This window comes from Alosa sapidissima, chromosome 3, assembly GCF_018492685.1.
Source record: "Alosa sapidissima isolate fAloSap1 chromosome 3, fAloSap1.pri, whole genome shotgun sequence".
Classification (NCBI taxonomy): Eukaryota; Metazoa; Chordata; class Actinopteri; order Clupeiformes; family Clupeidae; genus Alosa; species Alosa sapidissima.
In genome coordinates, this window is record NC_055959.1 from 20,177,151 (window position 1) to 20,194,227 (window position 17,077).

A 17,077-nucleotide genomic window follows, 5' to 3' on the forward strand; every position below is an offset into this window, starting at 1 on the left:
GGCTTTTATTAAGAGTATCTGAAAGAATCAAGTGACCCATGAGCTTTTACAACTCCTGAATAAGATCAAGTCTGGCTAGCCAGAGGAATAGGCCCATTGTATGTGGTTTTATTTTTAAACTTTGTCTATTCATCTCAAACTGGCTGGTTAGGGCTTGTTACATGCCATGACACCCCATAGATTTTTTCGACCCCACACTGAGGTCAAGGAGAGACATTTGAAAGTTTTAGTAGAATTCAGAAATTCTATTATGAATTTTACATCTAAACTATTTTGCTAATTTATATTTAACATAATTTGGTTAAATATCAATACACATTAATGTCACACCTCAGAGCTTTCCCCATAGTGTTTAGTTCAATGAGAATGCTGAAATTCACCAAAATTGGACAAAAGCAAAGCATTTGCATTTTAAAAATCTGGAGAACATGGTTGTAAATGTACACATACTGTATATGACTAAAGTTTTTGTTTTGTTAAATCATGAGTAAATAATGAGATTCTATCTTTTTTATATCTGTTTTATTGGAAAACAAAAGAAAATTATACATTATGTTTTGAACATCAACAGCAATATATTAAAGGAAAATTCCGGTATTTAGCACTTTGAGTCCCTTTTCTGGTTTGTTTTGGTTGAACTCGAGTGGTGGACTCCGAAATTTTGACGGTTGGTCCTGTCTCGACCTTTCTGACTTGTTTTGAATCGCCTTTGACTGCTCAGGGTGGCTGCCAAAAGGCATACTGTAGTAGACTACTCAAACATGTCCTAAAACAACCCTTAAAGGAATTATCCGGAGTAAAATGCACTTTAGATCAATTTATGGATGATTGAGAGTACATACGTTGAGTTGACATCAAAATCATGTCATTTGGATGTGTTTTGAGAAAGTTCGATTTTACCGTTTTTAGTTAAAACTCGTTAGCGTGGAAGTGAGAAGGGCATATTATTTCGCCGCTAAAAAACGCTATTTTTATACCTCTTGTACAGTTCCAAACAACATTACACTTACGTGGTAGTGAGTAGAGGGTCCCTAAAGCCAAACCGAAGTATCCCGAGGTCTTTATGTGGTCGGATAGAGAGTCCAGAATGAATTTCATCAAGCCAGTACCTTTCCGGAAATGTTGCCATCTTTGCTGCCATCTTTAGGGGAAAGTCCGGAAATTCATTCTGGACTTCGGTTTGGCTTTAGGGACCCTCTACTCACTACTACGTAAGTGTAATGTTGTTTGGAACTGTAGAAGAGGTATAAAAATAGCGTTTTGTAGCGGCAAAATAATATGCCCTTCTCACCTCCACGCTAACGAGTTTTGACTAAAAACGGTAAAATCGAACTTTCTCAAAACACATCTGAATGACATGATTTTGATGTCAACTCAACGTGTGTACTCCCAATCGTCCGTAAATTGATCTAAAGTGCATTTTACTCCGGATAATTCCTTTAACGTTCGTTTTCAAAACTGTGCAACTCACCGAGTGGTTAGTGGTGTTCGTTGATGTTCCAAAACAAGTAGCGTAGCAAAATACAGTTTCTGTCGTGTTTTATTTGGCATTTTGTAAAATCCCATTGATTTCTGTTGGAAGACTCATTGCACGTTGATATTACTGCGCCACCGTCTATGCTTCAGGTTCAAATATTGAGCGGAAGTTTATACACGGTTGTGAGGTGTCTGAATAAATAGTTCCACAATAGGCCTAGCAAATAAGACGGCTGGAAATCATACATTGCGCCGATATATTTGCTTTTAATAGTCCACTCGTGAGTTGCACAGTTTTGAAAATGAACGTTTTAGGAAATGTTTGAGTAGCCTACAGTATGCCTGTTGGCAGCCACCCTGAGCAGTCAAAGGCGATTCAAAACGAGTCAGAAAAGTCGAGACAGGACCTAATTGTCAAAATTTCGGTGACCACCACTCTAGTTCATCCAAAACAAACCAGAAAAGGGCCTTAAAGTGCTAAAAACGAGAATTTTCCTTTAACTACTCTTGTTATGTAGCACAATATAAAAACTGTACAACCACTGGCTTGTGCAGGGAAACAGGAAGACTGATTTAAAAAAGAAAGAAAAATAAGACAAATGAAAAATAAGCCAAACCCAAATGGACATTTTACAGGGAAAGAGACAGCAGTTGCTCAGGCTTTTTAATTAATGTATTTATTTATTTAGTTATTTAGTTACCAATAATGACAGAAACGTCTGGCATCCTCAGTCACCACTCAAGCAATACAAAACATCATCTAAACCCTGCTCTGTCTCTTACTCTTTCTCTCTCTCTCTCATTCTCTCATATAGATACACAAACACATACACAGTCACCCCCCTCCCCCCCCCCCCCCACACACACACACACACACACACACACACACACACATACTGTCTTGGTGTTCTAATGCTTTTGGCTTTTTAAGCCTACTGTCTGTCCAAGTCTCCTACTGTCACAGAGACATGAAAGGAAATAAGGTGGCTATAGGATTCACAGGCCCATTCAGATGAGAGACACCTTGAGAGTGTTTCCTCGTCACAAGACCATCAACAGAGACAGACCCAGCTCTACAACTGAAACAGGTTCTCAGTGTGGAGAAAATACTGCATTGTCACTGTACTCTTCCGACATAGATATTCTAGACTACGAGTGATTGGTGTCCTTTCAGCCTGTAGCTGGACAGGTCAGGCCCTCTGACAGTTTAACTATAAACTACATGAGAGGTAATAGGAAAGGTTATCCTCACTATTTACATTTGGCTCGATAAGAAAATAATTTCTAATGTGGTCTACTCCTTGATGGGACAAAATATTTCTATAAGAAAGTGCACCATTGTTAATATGCTGAAAATAGTTCTCTTTTTCTCTCATGTGAGTTTAATTTGATTGCTAAAATAGACAAAGAATACATTTTGGCTCCTGCCTCCTTGTTTTCCTTAACTTGCAATATGTAACTTAGCAGCACTTGATTAGGAACATTCATTTGCTCGATCAGTTGCCCAACTCGGGGTGTTTGATTGCACAGGAAGCTCTGCTCAGAGACTGACTGCCCCAAGACTGTATTGCACGTCAGACAAGTCTAGCATGCTAGCATGAGTTGCTTGCTGTGACTGGCCAGCCTTAAATATCCACCCCACTGGGGGAGTAAGGTTTTAATGCCCGTATAGATGACATCTCTTGCGCACTCTCTCTCTCTCTCTCTCTCTCTCTCTCTCTCTCAGCAGATGCCAAAACATAGCCTCCCACTGATGGCTGTTTTCAAGAGCAATGAAGACTAGCCTGAAGGCTCATGTTTCAAAAAAAGATGCTATACTTAGACAAGATGAAGATTGAGTAGCATAATGCACAGTTCATGTGAGCAGGAACAAATAAAGCGGCACACATAAACATGCCAAGACGACTTTGAGGAACCAAACTACAGGGTGCATCCATGCACACATGCACTCTCTATCTTTCTCTTTCTCTCTGTTTCTCTCGCTCTCACACACATACACACACACACACACATGGGAAGGAAAAGGTCCAAATTAAGAAGTGTGTTAAGAGACCAGCTCATTAACAGGTCACAAATAGCAAAGCTCACAATATTTTTAAGAAAACTGAATACCTCTTGGTATGGGCCTTTACGCATTTTAAAAGTTATGCATCTCCTTCTGTATTCTTACTGGTAATAATATAAAATGTGCTTTGGCAATCACTGCATTGCATCAGGGGGTCTAAGTATTGTGAACATAAACCTAACCAAGCCACGGCTCATTCAGTGTGTGGAGAAAAAGATACATTTCAAACTGAAAGGACCATCACTCAGACATCTGTCCTATCTCGACCACCAGTGCAACAAAACATCTGTCAAAGGACGCTGTACCTAAGTTTGTGGTTATGTTCTCAAAATGATAATAGGTAAAACACCTTCCACACTCACACACACAATCCCTTATTTCCGACCAGAATATATTTGTCCTCAAACAGTAAAAAAATATGTGTGAGCAGCCTTTAAAGAACGTGCAGGTATTCAGAAACATGCAGAACCACATTCAGATTGCATGCTATCCAACCCATCTTTCACCCTGCAGGATGGCGAAGCGTTTGCGACAGCACCGTACCCTGAATGCATCTAAACAACAACAACAACATAAGAGAGACATTTGTGTTTCACGGAGTAACATGAGGAGAGCAAATCATACTGTCTCACAATATTGTGGTGAGCCCCATGCATGAGAACCGCAGGGAATCAATCATGCAATCCCATGGATCTCCTGGCCTCTGTCCTGCATAGACGGGTTCCTGAATGTCCTGTCAGAGAACGACACTGACACGTCAGTCCTGTCCACTGCTGCGGTTGCACCTTTCACCGGCAAGATTCACTCATAGTAACTGTTTATGTACATTTTTTGTTTTTCGTGTCGTTTTTGTTGTCAGTGTAACTCAGGGTGTCATATCTCAGACTCTCGTCTCAGTGGCCTTGCTTCTAAAGGCACTGTGTCCTGATCGGACAGTGTGTCTGAGCCAGCGTCCATGTTTGTGCCCTCCAGTTCTATGTTCTCGCATCGGACGTTCTCTGCTTCTTCATCATCGTCGTCGTCGTCCTCCTCCACCTCCTCCTCCTTATCCATTAAGGCCACCTCATTTTCGTAGCAGAACGAATTGGAGCTTGACCGTACATACTTCTTCTCAGCCAGGTCCTTGGCACTGCAGGCGGGCGTGGAGGGCACTTCGTAGGTCTTCTCGAAGCGCGAGTAGTCCACCTTGTAGTTGTTCTTCTCCTCAAAGAGGACGGGCTCGAAGCGGTGGCCCCACAGGACCTCGCTGGCCACGTAGGAGCTGCGGCACTGGGTGGTCATGGCCGTGGCCTCCACCATGCCCTCCAGGATGACCACGATCTCGAACTCGGATGTCTCCAGCTCCTGCCGGCTCATCTCGTAGAAGGGGCTGTCCTCGTCGATCTCGTGCACAATGGTGATGGGTGACACGAGGAAGATGCGGTCGATGCCGGTGTCAAAGCCCACGTCGATGTCCATCTGGTCCAGGGGGATGAATTCGCCCTCGGCTGTTGTGCGTGACTTAAGGAGCTGGGCACGGACGTGCGCCTCTACCAGGTGGCTCTTGCGCAGGTTGCCCACGCGCCACATCAGACACAGCTTGTTGTCCCTCATGGCGATGGTGGCGTAGTGGCTGAAGACCAGCGTCTCATTGCGCTTCTTGGGCTTGGCCATCTTGGCCATGACCGCGCCGATGATGAAGGCGTCTATGATGCAGCCCACGATGCTCTGGAAGACCACCACGAAGATGGCCACGGGGCAGTCCTCCGTCACGTACCGGTAGCCGTAGCCGATGGTGGTCTGCGTCTCCACGGAGAAGAGGAAAGCCGCCGTGAAGCTGTCCACGTTGGACACGCACAGCTGCTCGCTCCGCTCCAGGTCGCCGTTCGACAGCGCCACCAGCCAGAAGACCAGGCCGAAGAAGAGCCAAGAGAGGACGAAGGACAGGCAGAAGATGACCAACATCCAGCGCCAGCGGATGTCCACACAGGTGGTGAAGATGTCGGCCAGGTAGCGCTGGCCCTTCTCGCTCATGTTGATGAAGTGCACGTTGCAGTGGCCGTCCTTGTTGACGAAGCGGCTCTGGGTCTGGTGCTGCGTGTGCACCTTACAGCTGCCGCCACCACCACCACCAGCGTTGCCATTGCCGTAGCCATTGGGCACGGCGATGGTGGCCAGCTTCATCCCGTCCTCCTCCGAGGAGACGATGCTGTAGCGGTGGGCGCGCACGCTCCCCATGGCCTCGTCCGCCTGCTGCGCCGGCTGGCCCCCGTCTGCTTTGGAAAACAGTCTGAGTTTTTGGACGAAGCGTTGGAGAAACAGTTTCGAACGCTAGCTGGGGACCAACACACGCAGGAAAAAAGAGGCGGGAGTGGAGGAGAGGTACGGGGATCCGGCGTCCAGGGATCCGGCTGGTTCCCCCCAAGGGGATGTGCAGTGGCACCAGCAGTGGTGGCGGCGCAGGAGGAGGAGGCAGCGAGGGCTGATCAGGTCTCTCTCATGAGTGCCTCAGACCTCATCGGCGGAGTGCCCTGTGGAAATTACAGACAGAGAGAAACGCCATGTTACACTAATTGGAAGAAACGAGAGGAAAAGATCAGTGGCTTTGGGCATATCGTATCCAGCCACTTTAATAATGCATCCTTCAGTTAAGGTTCGATGACATGCGATAGTATATTTCAGATGAATAAAAGACACATGATTCTTGGACGTCCTGACAAATTAATGATGCAACTTTTATTCCATCTATTAGTTGACGCACTCACATAACCTTTCAAACAGTTAGTGATTCCCGTTGCTGCAAGGTCGCCTTCATTTTGTTGTTGATTGACAACCAAGGGTCACATTACAGATTGGGTTTGGTCAAAACAATCCAAAAGGAAACGGTGATGAAGGCAGGCCAGGCAGCTGAGGAGGCTGATGCTTAGAATAAGTCGAACCTACAAGATGCAAGTTTACTGACACACAGAAACTTCCAGAACACCCACAGGATGTTTCTACAGAACAATCGGCTGGCTGTGTTTTAATGTCCAAGAGAGTGGATGGCAGATGGTCATCATTTCACTCAGGACAAACATACTAACGTGCAACCAGTTCAATCACATCGTCCTATCCTTGCAGCTACACAAAAGCGATAGGTCATCCAGCCCTGATATACAGATATGCTTACATCACATAGCAGTAGCAGAATTACAAAACAATCGACTCAGACTCCAGGGCCATAATAGCGCACCAGAGGGCACACAATGCTCCAAGCCACAATATACTTCAATGTATATCCATGCAGTAATGCACAGCCACCCAGCATAAGGAAATGTTTGAGAGATCTATAATCTGGATTGGAACATTATGGCAGGTTTCAACACAGGGACATTTATTTTTGCTGGCCCCTTGTCCTGACAAGATAATTTCTTGTTTAATGGTCCTATAGCGATGAGTGGATCATATGGTAGAATCACTGCGCTAATTTTCTCACATTTCCCCTGATTCTAATTAAGCATACAAAGCATTCTCACCCCTTAAAACCTGTCAAGAGATCACAAGTTGCTGTGCACATCAAGTCAGGCTCAGGTGTTATAATGTTACAATTATCAGGAGAGGGTGGAAAAAGCAACGTGATAACAATTTTTACCTTGGTTGTCACAACAAAGGTAAAAATAAAACAGCTCGTGACATATAAAAAGTTCACTTGACATTTTTTAATCACAGTGTCTGATTGATCCACTGATGTAATCGTGCCTGATTTTAGAGCGCTTGCTGCTCAGGAACACATGCACTTGTGGAGCAGCCCTAATTAAACATGTGACTGCGGCTCCTCGGGGACGACCAGGAGCTTGTTGACTCGCAGCTCTGTCTAAAGGGACAAGCCTGCCCCGGCGTCATCCCTGCCCACTAGGATCCACTCACGGCCAGATACAGTTACTCCAGGCCACTCTTTGAAAGTGTAATTAGAAACCATTCTTGGTCACACTTACAACTTAATCGAGATTACTGATTTATAAAGAAAGGCTAATGACCAAAAAGCACAACTGCTCATCCAGTGAGCAGTTGTGCCTGTACCAATAGTTTATAATACTGAGTACGAGGCTGATACCAGAGGCAACAACTCAGTCATTCATTGTAATGAAAGGCAACAAGCTTCAAGCAACCCTCAACTTTAACATGTGTTATCCTCTACAAGCTCAACAGGATGCTAACACAGGGTCCAGCGCACATCCCAAGTTTGTTTGTTTTTCTTTAGTGCAATTAGGCCACACTGTAGAGCAAGATGGAAACTTGTTACATAAAGGCGCTCTATTTTTTGTACTAGGGAGATCAATAGAATTCGGTCCAATATGCATAGCTGTCCATTTGAAAATGACCTGCCAAAGACCAGGATGAAAGCAGCATGGGTCAGTTTAGATTGCAGAACTCTGCTGTGCATGTGTCATGAATGAAGATTCTTAAAAATGCCATGCGAGAGTAGGCCTACAGCTAAAACTATTTTGATTGAAAAAAGGAAAGAGATGCATTGCAATTATGAAATAAAAATAAGACAGGACAAAAGCTAGACACGACTGTTAAATATTAGCGAGCGAATCAGTCCCTATAACCTATTGAGCCTAAATAATGAAGTAGGCTATTGAATCTTGAATCTATGAATTTTATCCTATATTACAATAAATACAATTCAAATAAATTAGACAGTCTATATAAACAATCAAATCCTTTTTGCAAAGTGGAAACTGTAATTCATTACCAAATCAACTTTAAACCTATCATTCCTATGAAATGGAATTGAAAATTACCCCTTGTGGCCGTCGTTATAAGACAATTTCAACAGTTTTGGTTCCGTTATTCTTTTGCCGCTTTCCCGTTTTGAGCAACTGGTACATCACCGCGATGTTGATGTTTTTGCGCTTACCTGTTGAGTGCACAGGATGACACATCTCCGTGATTCCACTCTGAAACATCCCAGGTCTGTATATGTATCCACATTTAGCTTTAGAACTTGTTGCTGTATTTTACGAGACACCAACACATCACACGAACGCCCATCATCACCCCCTCGGCACGCTCCAGGGAAGATACATTTACAAATGGAGTGCTACTTTAAAAGAGCATGTGTCTGTCCCCGCCCAGTTGCGTGGTCATCCTACTGTGCATGGTTGAAAGCGTAACGCCAGAATCAGTCTGTCGGCTCACCCTGCTGCACGACTGAAAATGAATTATGTATATTCGCTAAACGCAGAATAATCATATATTTTTATTTCTCTGTAATATTAATTCATAATGCACATGCTATAACTTGTTCTGAATGCTCGCAAACTTTACTCTGGAAATAATAATGACTCATTTGAAAAATATCAGAAAACGTCAACAAATATATTTTAATAAATATATTCCTGTAAAGGAGTCAGATTTAAAGGACAGATGTTTTAAGGTCTAAAATATTGCACTTAACTACAAAAACCACAAAACTATTAACAAACATACATATGTCTATTTACAATATTTTCCCACCCATTTTACATAAAATTGCTGTGTCAGTCAGCAGGTACTTCCATACACGTGGTATGGCATTAATTAATAATCCTGGCATTGTTCTGCGCTTGCAGACTTCCTGTTACTGCAGACAACAGCACAGTAGTTATTATTCCACAGTAACATACATTCCCCCTTCCAGATTGTTTACCTGTCCTGTGGTGCCTTCAGAGTACTACTACTTCACTACCTGCATCTTTCCCTTAGAGATGATAATCCATGCAATGTGTAAATGTGTGTGAGTGTGTTAAAACCAAGCCTCTTCAAGAATCACAGGGTCAGATCTTTCCCTCTGGGACATTTTAACTTTACGACACACTGCTGGGCCGACCGATTCCCCGCTGTCTGCCAGACCCCGGGCCCTGTCCCGCTCCTGTGCGCTCATCATGGGCACGGGCACCCAGGTGGTCTGGTGGAAGAGGGCAAAGTCAGTGTGGTAGTGCTTCTTGCCCAGCCTCAGCATGTCCTGGAAGCTCTGGCCCCAGCGGATGTCCGCAGGGGTGTAGGAGGCGCGCGTCTGCCGCAGCATGCCCGCCGAGTCGTCCGTGTAGGTGAAGGACACCACCAGCTCAAAGTCCTCCTCCTCCTCGGCGAGGGCTCGGGGACTCAAGCCATAGAGGGGGCTGTCGCGGTCAATCTCATGGACCACCGTCATCGGCATGGCCAAGGCAATGGACCTGCACTGGAGCTTGAGATCCTGGTGGGAGAGACTGACCTCACCCGTGAGCAGCCACCTGTGGCGCACCAGCTGGCCCTGGACCTCGCCCTCCAGGATATGGTTCCCCCGGAAGTCCCCGACACGCCACTGCAGACAGAGGGCGCCATTCTGCAGGCTGACCACGGCACATTTGCTGAAGCCCACTGTGCGCGCCCTCTTGCGGGCGCACGCCATCTTGGCGATGACCACGCCAATGATGGCCGTGTCGATGAAGCAGCTCAGGACATCTTGCACCGTCACGACCACGATGGCCACCATACAGTTCTCCAGAATGCCTCGGAAGCCGTAGCCGATGGTAGCCTGGGTCTCCATTGAAAACAGGAAGGCGCCAGTAAAACCGTGCACGTGAGCCATGCACGGAGCCTCGTTGGGCAACCCCAGGTCACCGTGGACATGAGCAATCAGCCAGTAGAGTAGCCCGAAGGTGAGCCAGGACACAATGTAGGCGAGGGAGAACACCAGGAACATGACTCTCCAGCGACTCTCCACCAGGGTGGTGTAGATGTCCACCACATAGTGACCCCACTCGCCCGAGGTCTGCTGGAAGACCACGTTGCAGTGGCCATCCTTCAACATGTAGCGATGTTCCCTCGCAGCCTTCCCCTTGCTTGCCCTCGCTCGAGGCACGAAGGTCTCTTGGGTGTTGATAATGGAGTCTCTCTCTGGGCTCATCTCGATTGCACAGGTCAACACCATGGTTCTGTTTAACCTCTGAAATGGAACATGGAACCAAAATGATTATCCCTGATGTGAATTATACATTCTCTATCTGAGTAGATTTGAGTTCATTTCCACTTAAGTGACATTAAATACTAGACTGGATGTAGCATACAGAATTATTAAGGCACTTATTGCATGCATCACAGACTGATCATAAGTTGATCATAAAGTTGTGATAGGAGTTTAACAATCCTTACAGCTTTATTGCATAAAGACCTTTCTGTATGGTTTATTCTTGACCGGGTCATATAGTATGAAGACAGAAGCATCTGTGTAGGAGGTGTGAAGAAGCTTACACTTGCATGTGCAGGCATCTCATCACTGTTGCTCTGACTCTCCAAGTGCAATATTTCTATTGTGTTTTGTCTTGTACTGTCATTCTTGGTGTTTGTTTTGATTATGTAAGAATCAATTGCAGTTTCGGTATCAAACAACACTAATATTTTTCTTCCAGCTCATATGTTCCTTACATGTACTCTATGTGTTTGCTAATGTATGTAGTTTTGTAGAAAGCCTCTTTTTGGAATGTCATACTATTCCAGGAATTAATCAAATAAGTATCATCAGAGTGTAAATAATTAACTGAGGCAGATGAGACCTGATTATGGGGAAAGTTTGTATCGTGCTGATGCCTCAGGACTCTACACGGGCACCTCACGTGATCCGTGACTGACATCATGGCATGAGACAACCAATTAAACCAGTCATGTGGGTCATGTGCACTCGCTGTCACCAGGCCAAGTATGGCACAGAAATAACACATATCGAGAGTTTAGCAGAACTCTTTCCTCGTTATAAGTCACCTGTGTGTACAAGCCTAATGTGTTTAATGGTGTTTAAAGACCATGCATGCTCATCGGTCACACACGCCCTGCAGAGATCATTTTCCACTTGAGAAGTTACGGACACAGCTAATGTGTTACTAGAAGCGAGGCCAGTAGAAAGCATGCCAGGTACAGAAATCTTATAGTAAAAACAGACTGGCGACAGCGGTACTGGTTGATGTCGATGGTCAGTCTGTGCTCTTTGGGAAGCACATTTTTATTTCCTTAAACAACAACAAGTGAGAAGGGGACTCGAGAGGCCGTTGCAAAGGATAGAGCTTTTGTGAATGGAAAAATGGAGTGGGTTTGGAGGGAAAAAAAGGTTTCCACCACATGTGTCTCACACGTGGCTCCCTGATCTTTGGTGTTATGACACTCTGGCCACTGATGGGCCCCTACAGGGAAGATGGGCTCTCTCGGGACGTCACTGACCACTATCAACTGGCTCTGAAAAGGGAGCGCATAATTAGTTTGAACTGTCAGACGTTTCAAACCAGGCCATTGTGGTTAGTCTGGAAATGTCAGGATGCCTCTTGTTTCCCCATATCAAAATAACTAAATCTCTGACAGCCCCATATGTTCACATAGGATGACTGAGGCTGCTGTGAAGTCAATTATATGATCATAGTACCACGTGTCAACTCAAGAGACGTGTGTTAATTCAGTGGAAGTATAGTATGAGGTACGGACAAATATAGAATGTCGAGATGAACGTTTAAGCTTATAATATGTAAATAATTACCCTCTAACTACCCACAAAAATAGCTTTCTCTGAAGTTTCCAGAGCAGTCAATCTTTAACCTTAAGAGGTATCAGTGGTCCTCAAAAACGGTTTTGGAACGCAGGTCAGGGCACTGGTGATGTTTTCCTGCAGTACATGGAATTCAAATGCACAAACAGTTTGTGTTGCAGCCACACGTTTTCCCCCTGGAGACATCATGTGAAAACATTTAAGAGAGGACTGAACCAGTCAAATGTTCAAGGAACCAGAAAGATATAATCTGGGAGTTTCACAAGTATTTCCAGGGCTGTTCTTATAAAACAATATATATACAAGGATTCTTCTTTCAGATCAAAGTGCTACTGTTGTTGTTAACCCTGAACATTTTGTTTTAATCTTGCCACTCTGTGCTTTATTTACATCGGTTTATTACTTTATTGAGCATGAGCCACTTGAGCAGTAGAGTCTTATCGGCTCTTCTGTTCCGGAATGCTCCGTAACCTGGGCACAAGTGTTTTTTCCATGTGTCACTTTTCACACTTCCGCAAAATTCAAAGGAGCGAGGCGGTCACTGACTGAGTGGGAGTCTCTCTGATAGAGATTACTGTCACTGACATATTTCTGACATGTTTTTCCGGCATTCTTCTGTTGATTAGTTTTTTGTAAAGCATTTTATACATTTGATATGAAAAGGGGATATGCAAGTGAAGTTTATTATTATTATTATAGTATTTTAGTGTTATTATTTTATTATTGTTGGTTTTGCATTTTATCATATATATTATAGGATCATTGAATGTAGCATCTAATGGGATTAATCTCTAAAACAAATATTATATATATATATATATATATATATATATATATACATATAAAACATTTTTTTTACAATAATTACCTTCCGAATAAATTCACAGATGTGCTGTGGTCAGGTGCTGCAGAATGGAAACAGATGGATGCAGTATTCGTCTCAGAGCAGCCCGGGCAGCAGACAGGGACCCCTAGTTCAACTCTGAATGGTGAGAGAAAAATGCATTTTAATCGTCACAACAGTGCAAGACTGGAATAGCCAAATTATGTCCAACCTCGGAAGCCTTTCCACAGATAGGTGAAAAAAGGGTTCTGTAAATGATTCCAACTGTCCCGGCATAATAATATGCCAGTCTTAAGAAGTCTGCTTAGAAGAAGAAAAAAGACATCTGTCCTTGCATAAAGTTCTTGGTAACTAGGAAAAACTACGAAAATATACCCATTGCATTACCATTGAACATCACTGTTAGTCAGCATGCCAATGAAGCTGAATTAGCAAACTTACTTTTAAAGCAGAGCTACAGTTGGTATGGAGCTGATGTCTTGCTAGGACAGACTGTGAGGTCCTACCCTGCTTTGGCTTAACGGCTTGTAACACTTGACCCTTTTTTGGGGGCAGTCCAAGCCGGAAGGCAAAGTCTCATTTCAAAGTCTAATGTCACACCAACTTTGGCATATTTGCATATCCTTATGAGAATCTAATTGGGTCAGGTTTCATTAGTTTAAACACCTTTATATGAGGGTTGGTTGTGCAACTCTGACAATGCATAACCAGTTCTGTTGGTAAACATCATAGTGCCCCGTCCCATTATGCCCCATGAGGACATCAACATTTCCACACACACAAATTCTTCCTCATTACACCCATCCAGACCATTCCTGAAGGTGATAAGAACTATTTAGCACAGTTTGTCCTTTAAATTCTCACAGTCCATTGGTAAATAAGTTAACCATTGCCTCATCGAAACCCAAAGCCCCATAATGAGATTTTGAAAACGTTTTTTACTCTATTGGCTTCTTACCTGAAGCTAATAAATGCCCACTCTGATAAATGAGCACAAGATCACATAGCACGACAGCCACACAAAATAATTTATTAGGCCCATAGAGACGACCAAGTAAATTACAACCCACTGAAGATAACAGCAACAAAGTCTCAAGCACGTTCACCACTCTCAGAGACAAATTTCTACAGCCATATATCTGTCTCTGGAGGATTAGACAAACACTCTTTGTGAGACAAGCAAATGTATAGATAGCACCTTTACAACTGTCTATTCGACAATGTTTAGCAGGCATTGAAGGTGAATTGCATAATAAAATACCCCATAATACAAGCTTCCACAAGAGACAAGAGGGCTTACACCAAACTGTGATGAAGTTTCTATGATTGTGTGAAGAGGACTTACATCAAACTAATGAAGCTAATTATGTGATTTCAACATAAAAAGATTAGAGAGAATCATGGAAGAACTTGAAGGAATTGATATAATATCTGAATCATGAGTTCTAGTCATATTATTGGGATAAACGCAAGTTATTTTGGTGTAAGTGTATGATCTATTTATGTATTTATTAATCTATTTTTCCCTCTAGAGTGTGTAGTAAAACATGTCTGTTATTTATGTGGTGAAATGTAGATACTTTATCGATACGTTTTGTGTCAAATTGTATCTGTCATGAGGATGCATGGGGGGTTGGTTGAGGCTTTTATGTATGTCTGTTTGTGAACTGTTGCACATTTTTGTTTTGTGCACTTAACATGTGTGAGGCAGAAATCTTAGCTCAGTACAGTGTAGTCATATGACTGCTGTTTGGTAAAGGTGTAAACATTTTACAGCGCTTATGCTAAATACTTTCACTCACAGTAAAGCCACATCTTTATCTCCTCTGGCTGACTTCTATTTTTTTTAGTGCTGTCAGTTAAACGCGTTATTAACGGCGTTAATGGACACCTATTTTAACGGCGTCAATTTTATCGCGAGATTAACGTTCATTTTGGTGTAACAAACTTTGTAGTTTTTTCACATGCTGTTGCAACAACTAGTAACGTTAGAACAACTACAACACCACACCGATCTAGACAGACCGGAAACTAAACAGTACGCACTGACGAATGGAATGGAACAGAACGTTGTATGTGCTGCATACACGCCCCCTTTTAGGGGGAAGATGATTGATATAATGGAAATCTATGCTGCATCAAATAGTGGTACGAATTGTATTTCTGTAGGATTTTTTTGCTAAAATTGATTTTTTTGTTTTATTTGCTTTATTTGGGGTCCTACTGTTGAAAAATGATGGGGTGCAAATTTTCTGACCCCGTTTTGCCCCCCCCTCTGGGGGGCGCTTTCTCACCTTGGCCAGGATACTGACCACACACACTCTACTAGTAATGATCACATTTTCACAATCTTGGTGTCAATTTAGGGGTTATTAGTGGGAAAATCCAAAATGGCCAATTGTTTATAATGAGTGGGGAAAATGTGCAATGATCATCAATATGAGTATGAAGAGTATGACTAGCCATTGGAATTTTTTTGCTAACCCTACGTCATCATGATATACTGTAACCCCTAAACGCAGGTTCGCTAATTATAGCGCCCCCAGTGGCCGAATTACACCAAATTTGTTGTGTACCCTTGGGAGGGGGTCAGTTGTCATGTGGCCAAGTTTCGTTAACATACATCAAAGTGTTCCCAAGATATGAGCTCACTTACTGTTTGGCGACTTTGCCCCATTGGATTTGCCTTTATTACTGCAAAAAATGAGTCATAACAAATTCTGATCACAATGAAACTGTCATAAATGGACTCAGCATCCTCAATAACCCCTAAATTGACACCAAGATTGTGAAAATGTGATCATTATTAGTAGATATATGTGTGCAGTCATTATCCTGGCCAAGGTGAGAAAGCGCCCCCCAGAGGAGGGGCAAAACGGGGTCAGAAAATTTGCACCCTATCATTTTTTAACAGTAGGACCCCAAATAAAGCAGATAAAACAAAAAAATCTATTTCAGCAAAAAAAATCCTACGGGACCATTATTTCATGACAATTCGTACCCCACTAAAAGTGGAGAGCGAAACGTGCTTATAGTAAACTTACTAAATCTTGAAACAAACATGAATAAAAGGCACAAAATAAGGTTGGTGTAAGAGTTATCTTTGTGTTTATGGGATTAATGTGACCATGTTCCTATGTTTTGCTCTCTCCAGTTTACTAACAGGAGTGTCACGAATGTATCGATAGGCACAGTCAAACTGCCCGTGGCTGACTAATTAAGTTCAGCAAGCTTAACTTTATATGTCATAACATCAACTAAACATAAGTCACACATTCATTCTATCACTTGTAATATGAACGTAGCCTATTTCCTACAACTAGGTGAGATAATTGGCTATGTTATACTGAAGTTCCACAGTTAGCTAGCTAGCAAATGGGGTAGGCCTATTGCAAACGAATAAGGTTGGTAATGTACATTTCGACATGAGTAAGTTACATAAACACAATTCTTAATAACTGCCGTGTTAGTAAAATGATTGAATGTCCTGTGAATTAATAACTAGATGTAACGTCAACGTGTGATTACTAGCTGTCTTTCAATGGTAAAATGGGGCGTGATGCAGATCAAATGTATCTTTATGATGATGCGCTGTTAGTAGGCTACGTAAAGGCATGCTGCACACACTTGGTTGGGCTAACGAGCCGCCCAAAGAGTAGTATAGTGGAGCGGTTAAGTTCATATAATGAGAAGTATTGTGCATTTTATGACTAAAGCAGGAAATTTTGTTCAGTGTTTCTACACACCTTGAAGTTTATTTTCAGACGTGGAGCCACTTCAGATCTGATGTCTGGGACTAGATATTTGCTGTATAATATACACATCTTTGAGGAGTAAAATATTTTTACAAGTCATTCCAGAATTCTACTGTGAAGATCTAGAACTTACATTGACTGCCATTCAAACTGGTTGCTTGAGTTCATTATGACAGTATCAAATGGAACCTTTAACTGGCAACATTCTTATCACATATAAATGTGATTTATTTCTTCACCTTTAGGCCTAATAGTTTGGCAAACTAAATGAAGTGATTTTTCTGATCAATAACTATATAAAAAAACTTTTTGTAAGTTAGAATGACAAATAATAATAAATAAAAAAAACTGCAAGGTTGCTTATAGTAAGACGTAGTAGTAATAGCACGCGGCAGTACTATTGCACATTTTATTAATATATT

At 42.7% G+C, this 17,077-nt stretch overlaps 2 protein-coding genes across 2 annotated transcripts; both read right to left on the reverse strand.

Moving 5' to 3' along the window:
- Window positions 1–2,348: 2,348 nt before the first annotated feature.
- Window positions 2,349–8,569, reverse strand: LOC121706120 (inward rectifier potassium channel 2). The gene is made up of 2 exons (XM_042087601.1): window positions 8,424–8,569; window positions 2,349–6,051 (listed from the first exon to the last, which is right to left on the reverse strand). Exon 2 carries the CDS (start codon window positions 5,756–5,758, stop codon window positions 4,415–4,417), a length of 1,344 nt encoding a protein of 447 aa, XP_041943535.1. The 5' UTR covers window positions 5,759–6,051; window positions 8,424–8,569; the 3' UTR covers window positions 2,349–4,414.
- A 299-nt stretch (window positions 8,570–8,868) lies between these two features.
- Window positions 8,869–13,417, reverse strand: LOC121705475 (inward rectifier potassium channel 16-like). The gene is made up of 3 exons (XM_042086459.1): window positions 13,342–13,417; window positions 12,925–13,038; window positions 8,869–10,472 (listed from the first exon to the last, which is right to left on the reverse strand). The coding sequence occupies exon 3, from the start codon at window positions 10,455–10,457 to the stop codon at window positions 9,291–9,293; it is 1,167 nt and encodes a 388-aa protein (XP_041942393.1). The 5' UTR covers window positions 10,458–10,472; window positions 12,925–13,038; window positions 13,342–13,417; the 3' UTR covers window positions 8,869–9,290.
- Between the last annotated feature and the right edge of the window lie 3,660 nt (window positions 13,418–17,077).

Bases quoted from the DNA above. Each gene is read 5' to 3' on its own strand.
- LOC121706120 (XM_042087601.1), bottom strand. From the start codon at position 5,758: ATGGGGAGCGTGCGCGCCCACCGCTACAGCATCGTCTCCTCGGAGGAG.
- LOC121705475 (XM_042086459.1), bottom strand. From the start codon at position 10,457: ATGGTGTTGACCTGTGCAATCGAGATGAGCCCAGAGAGAGACTCCATT.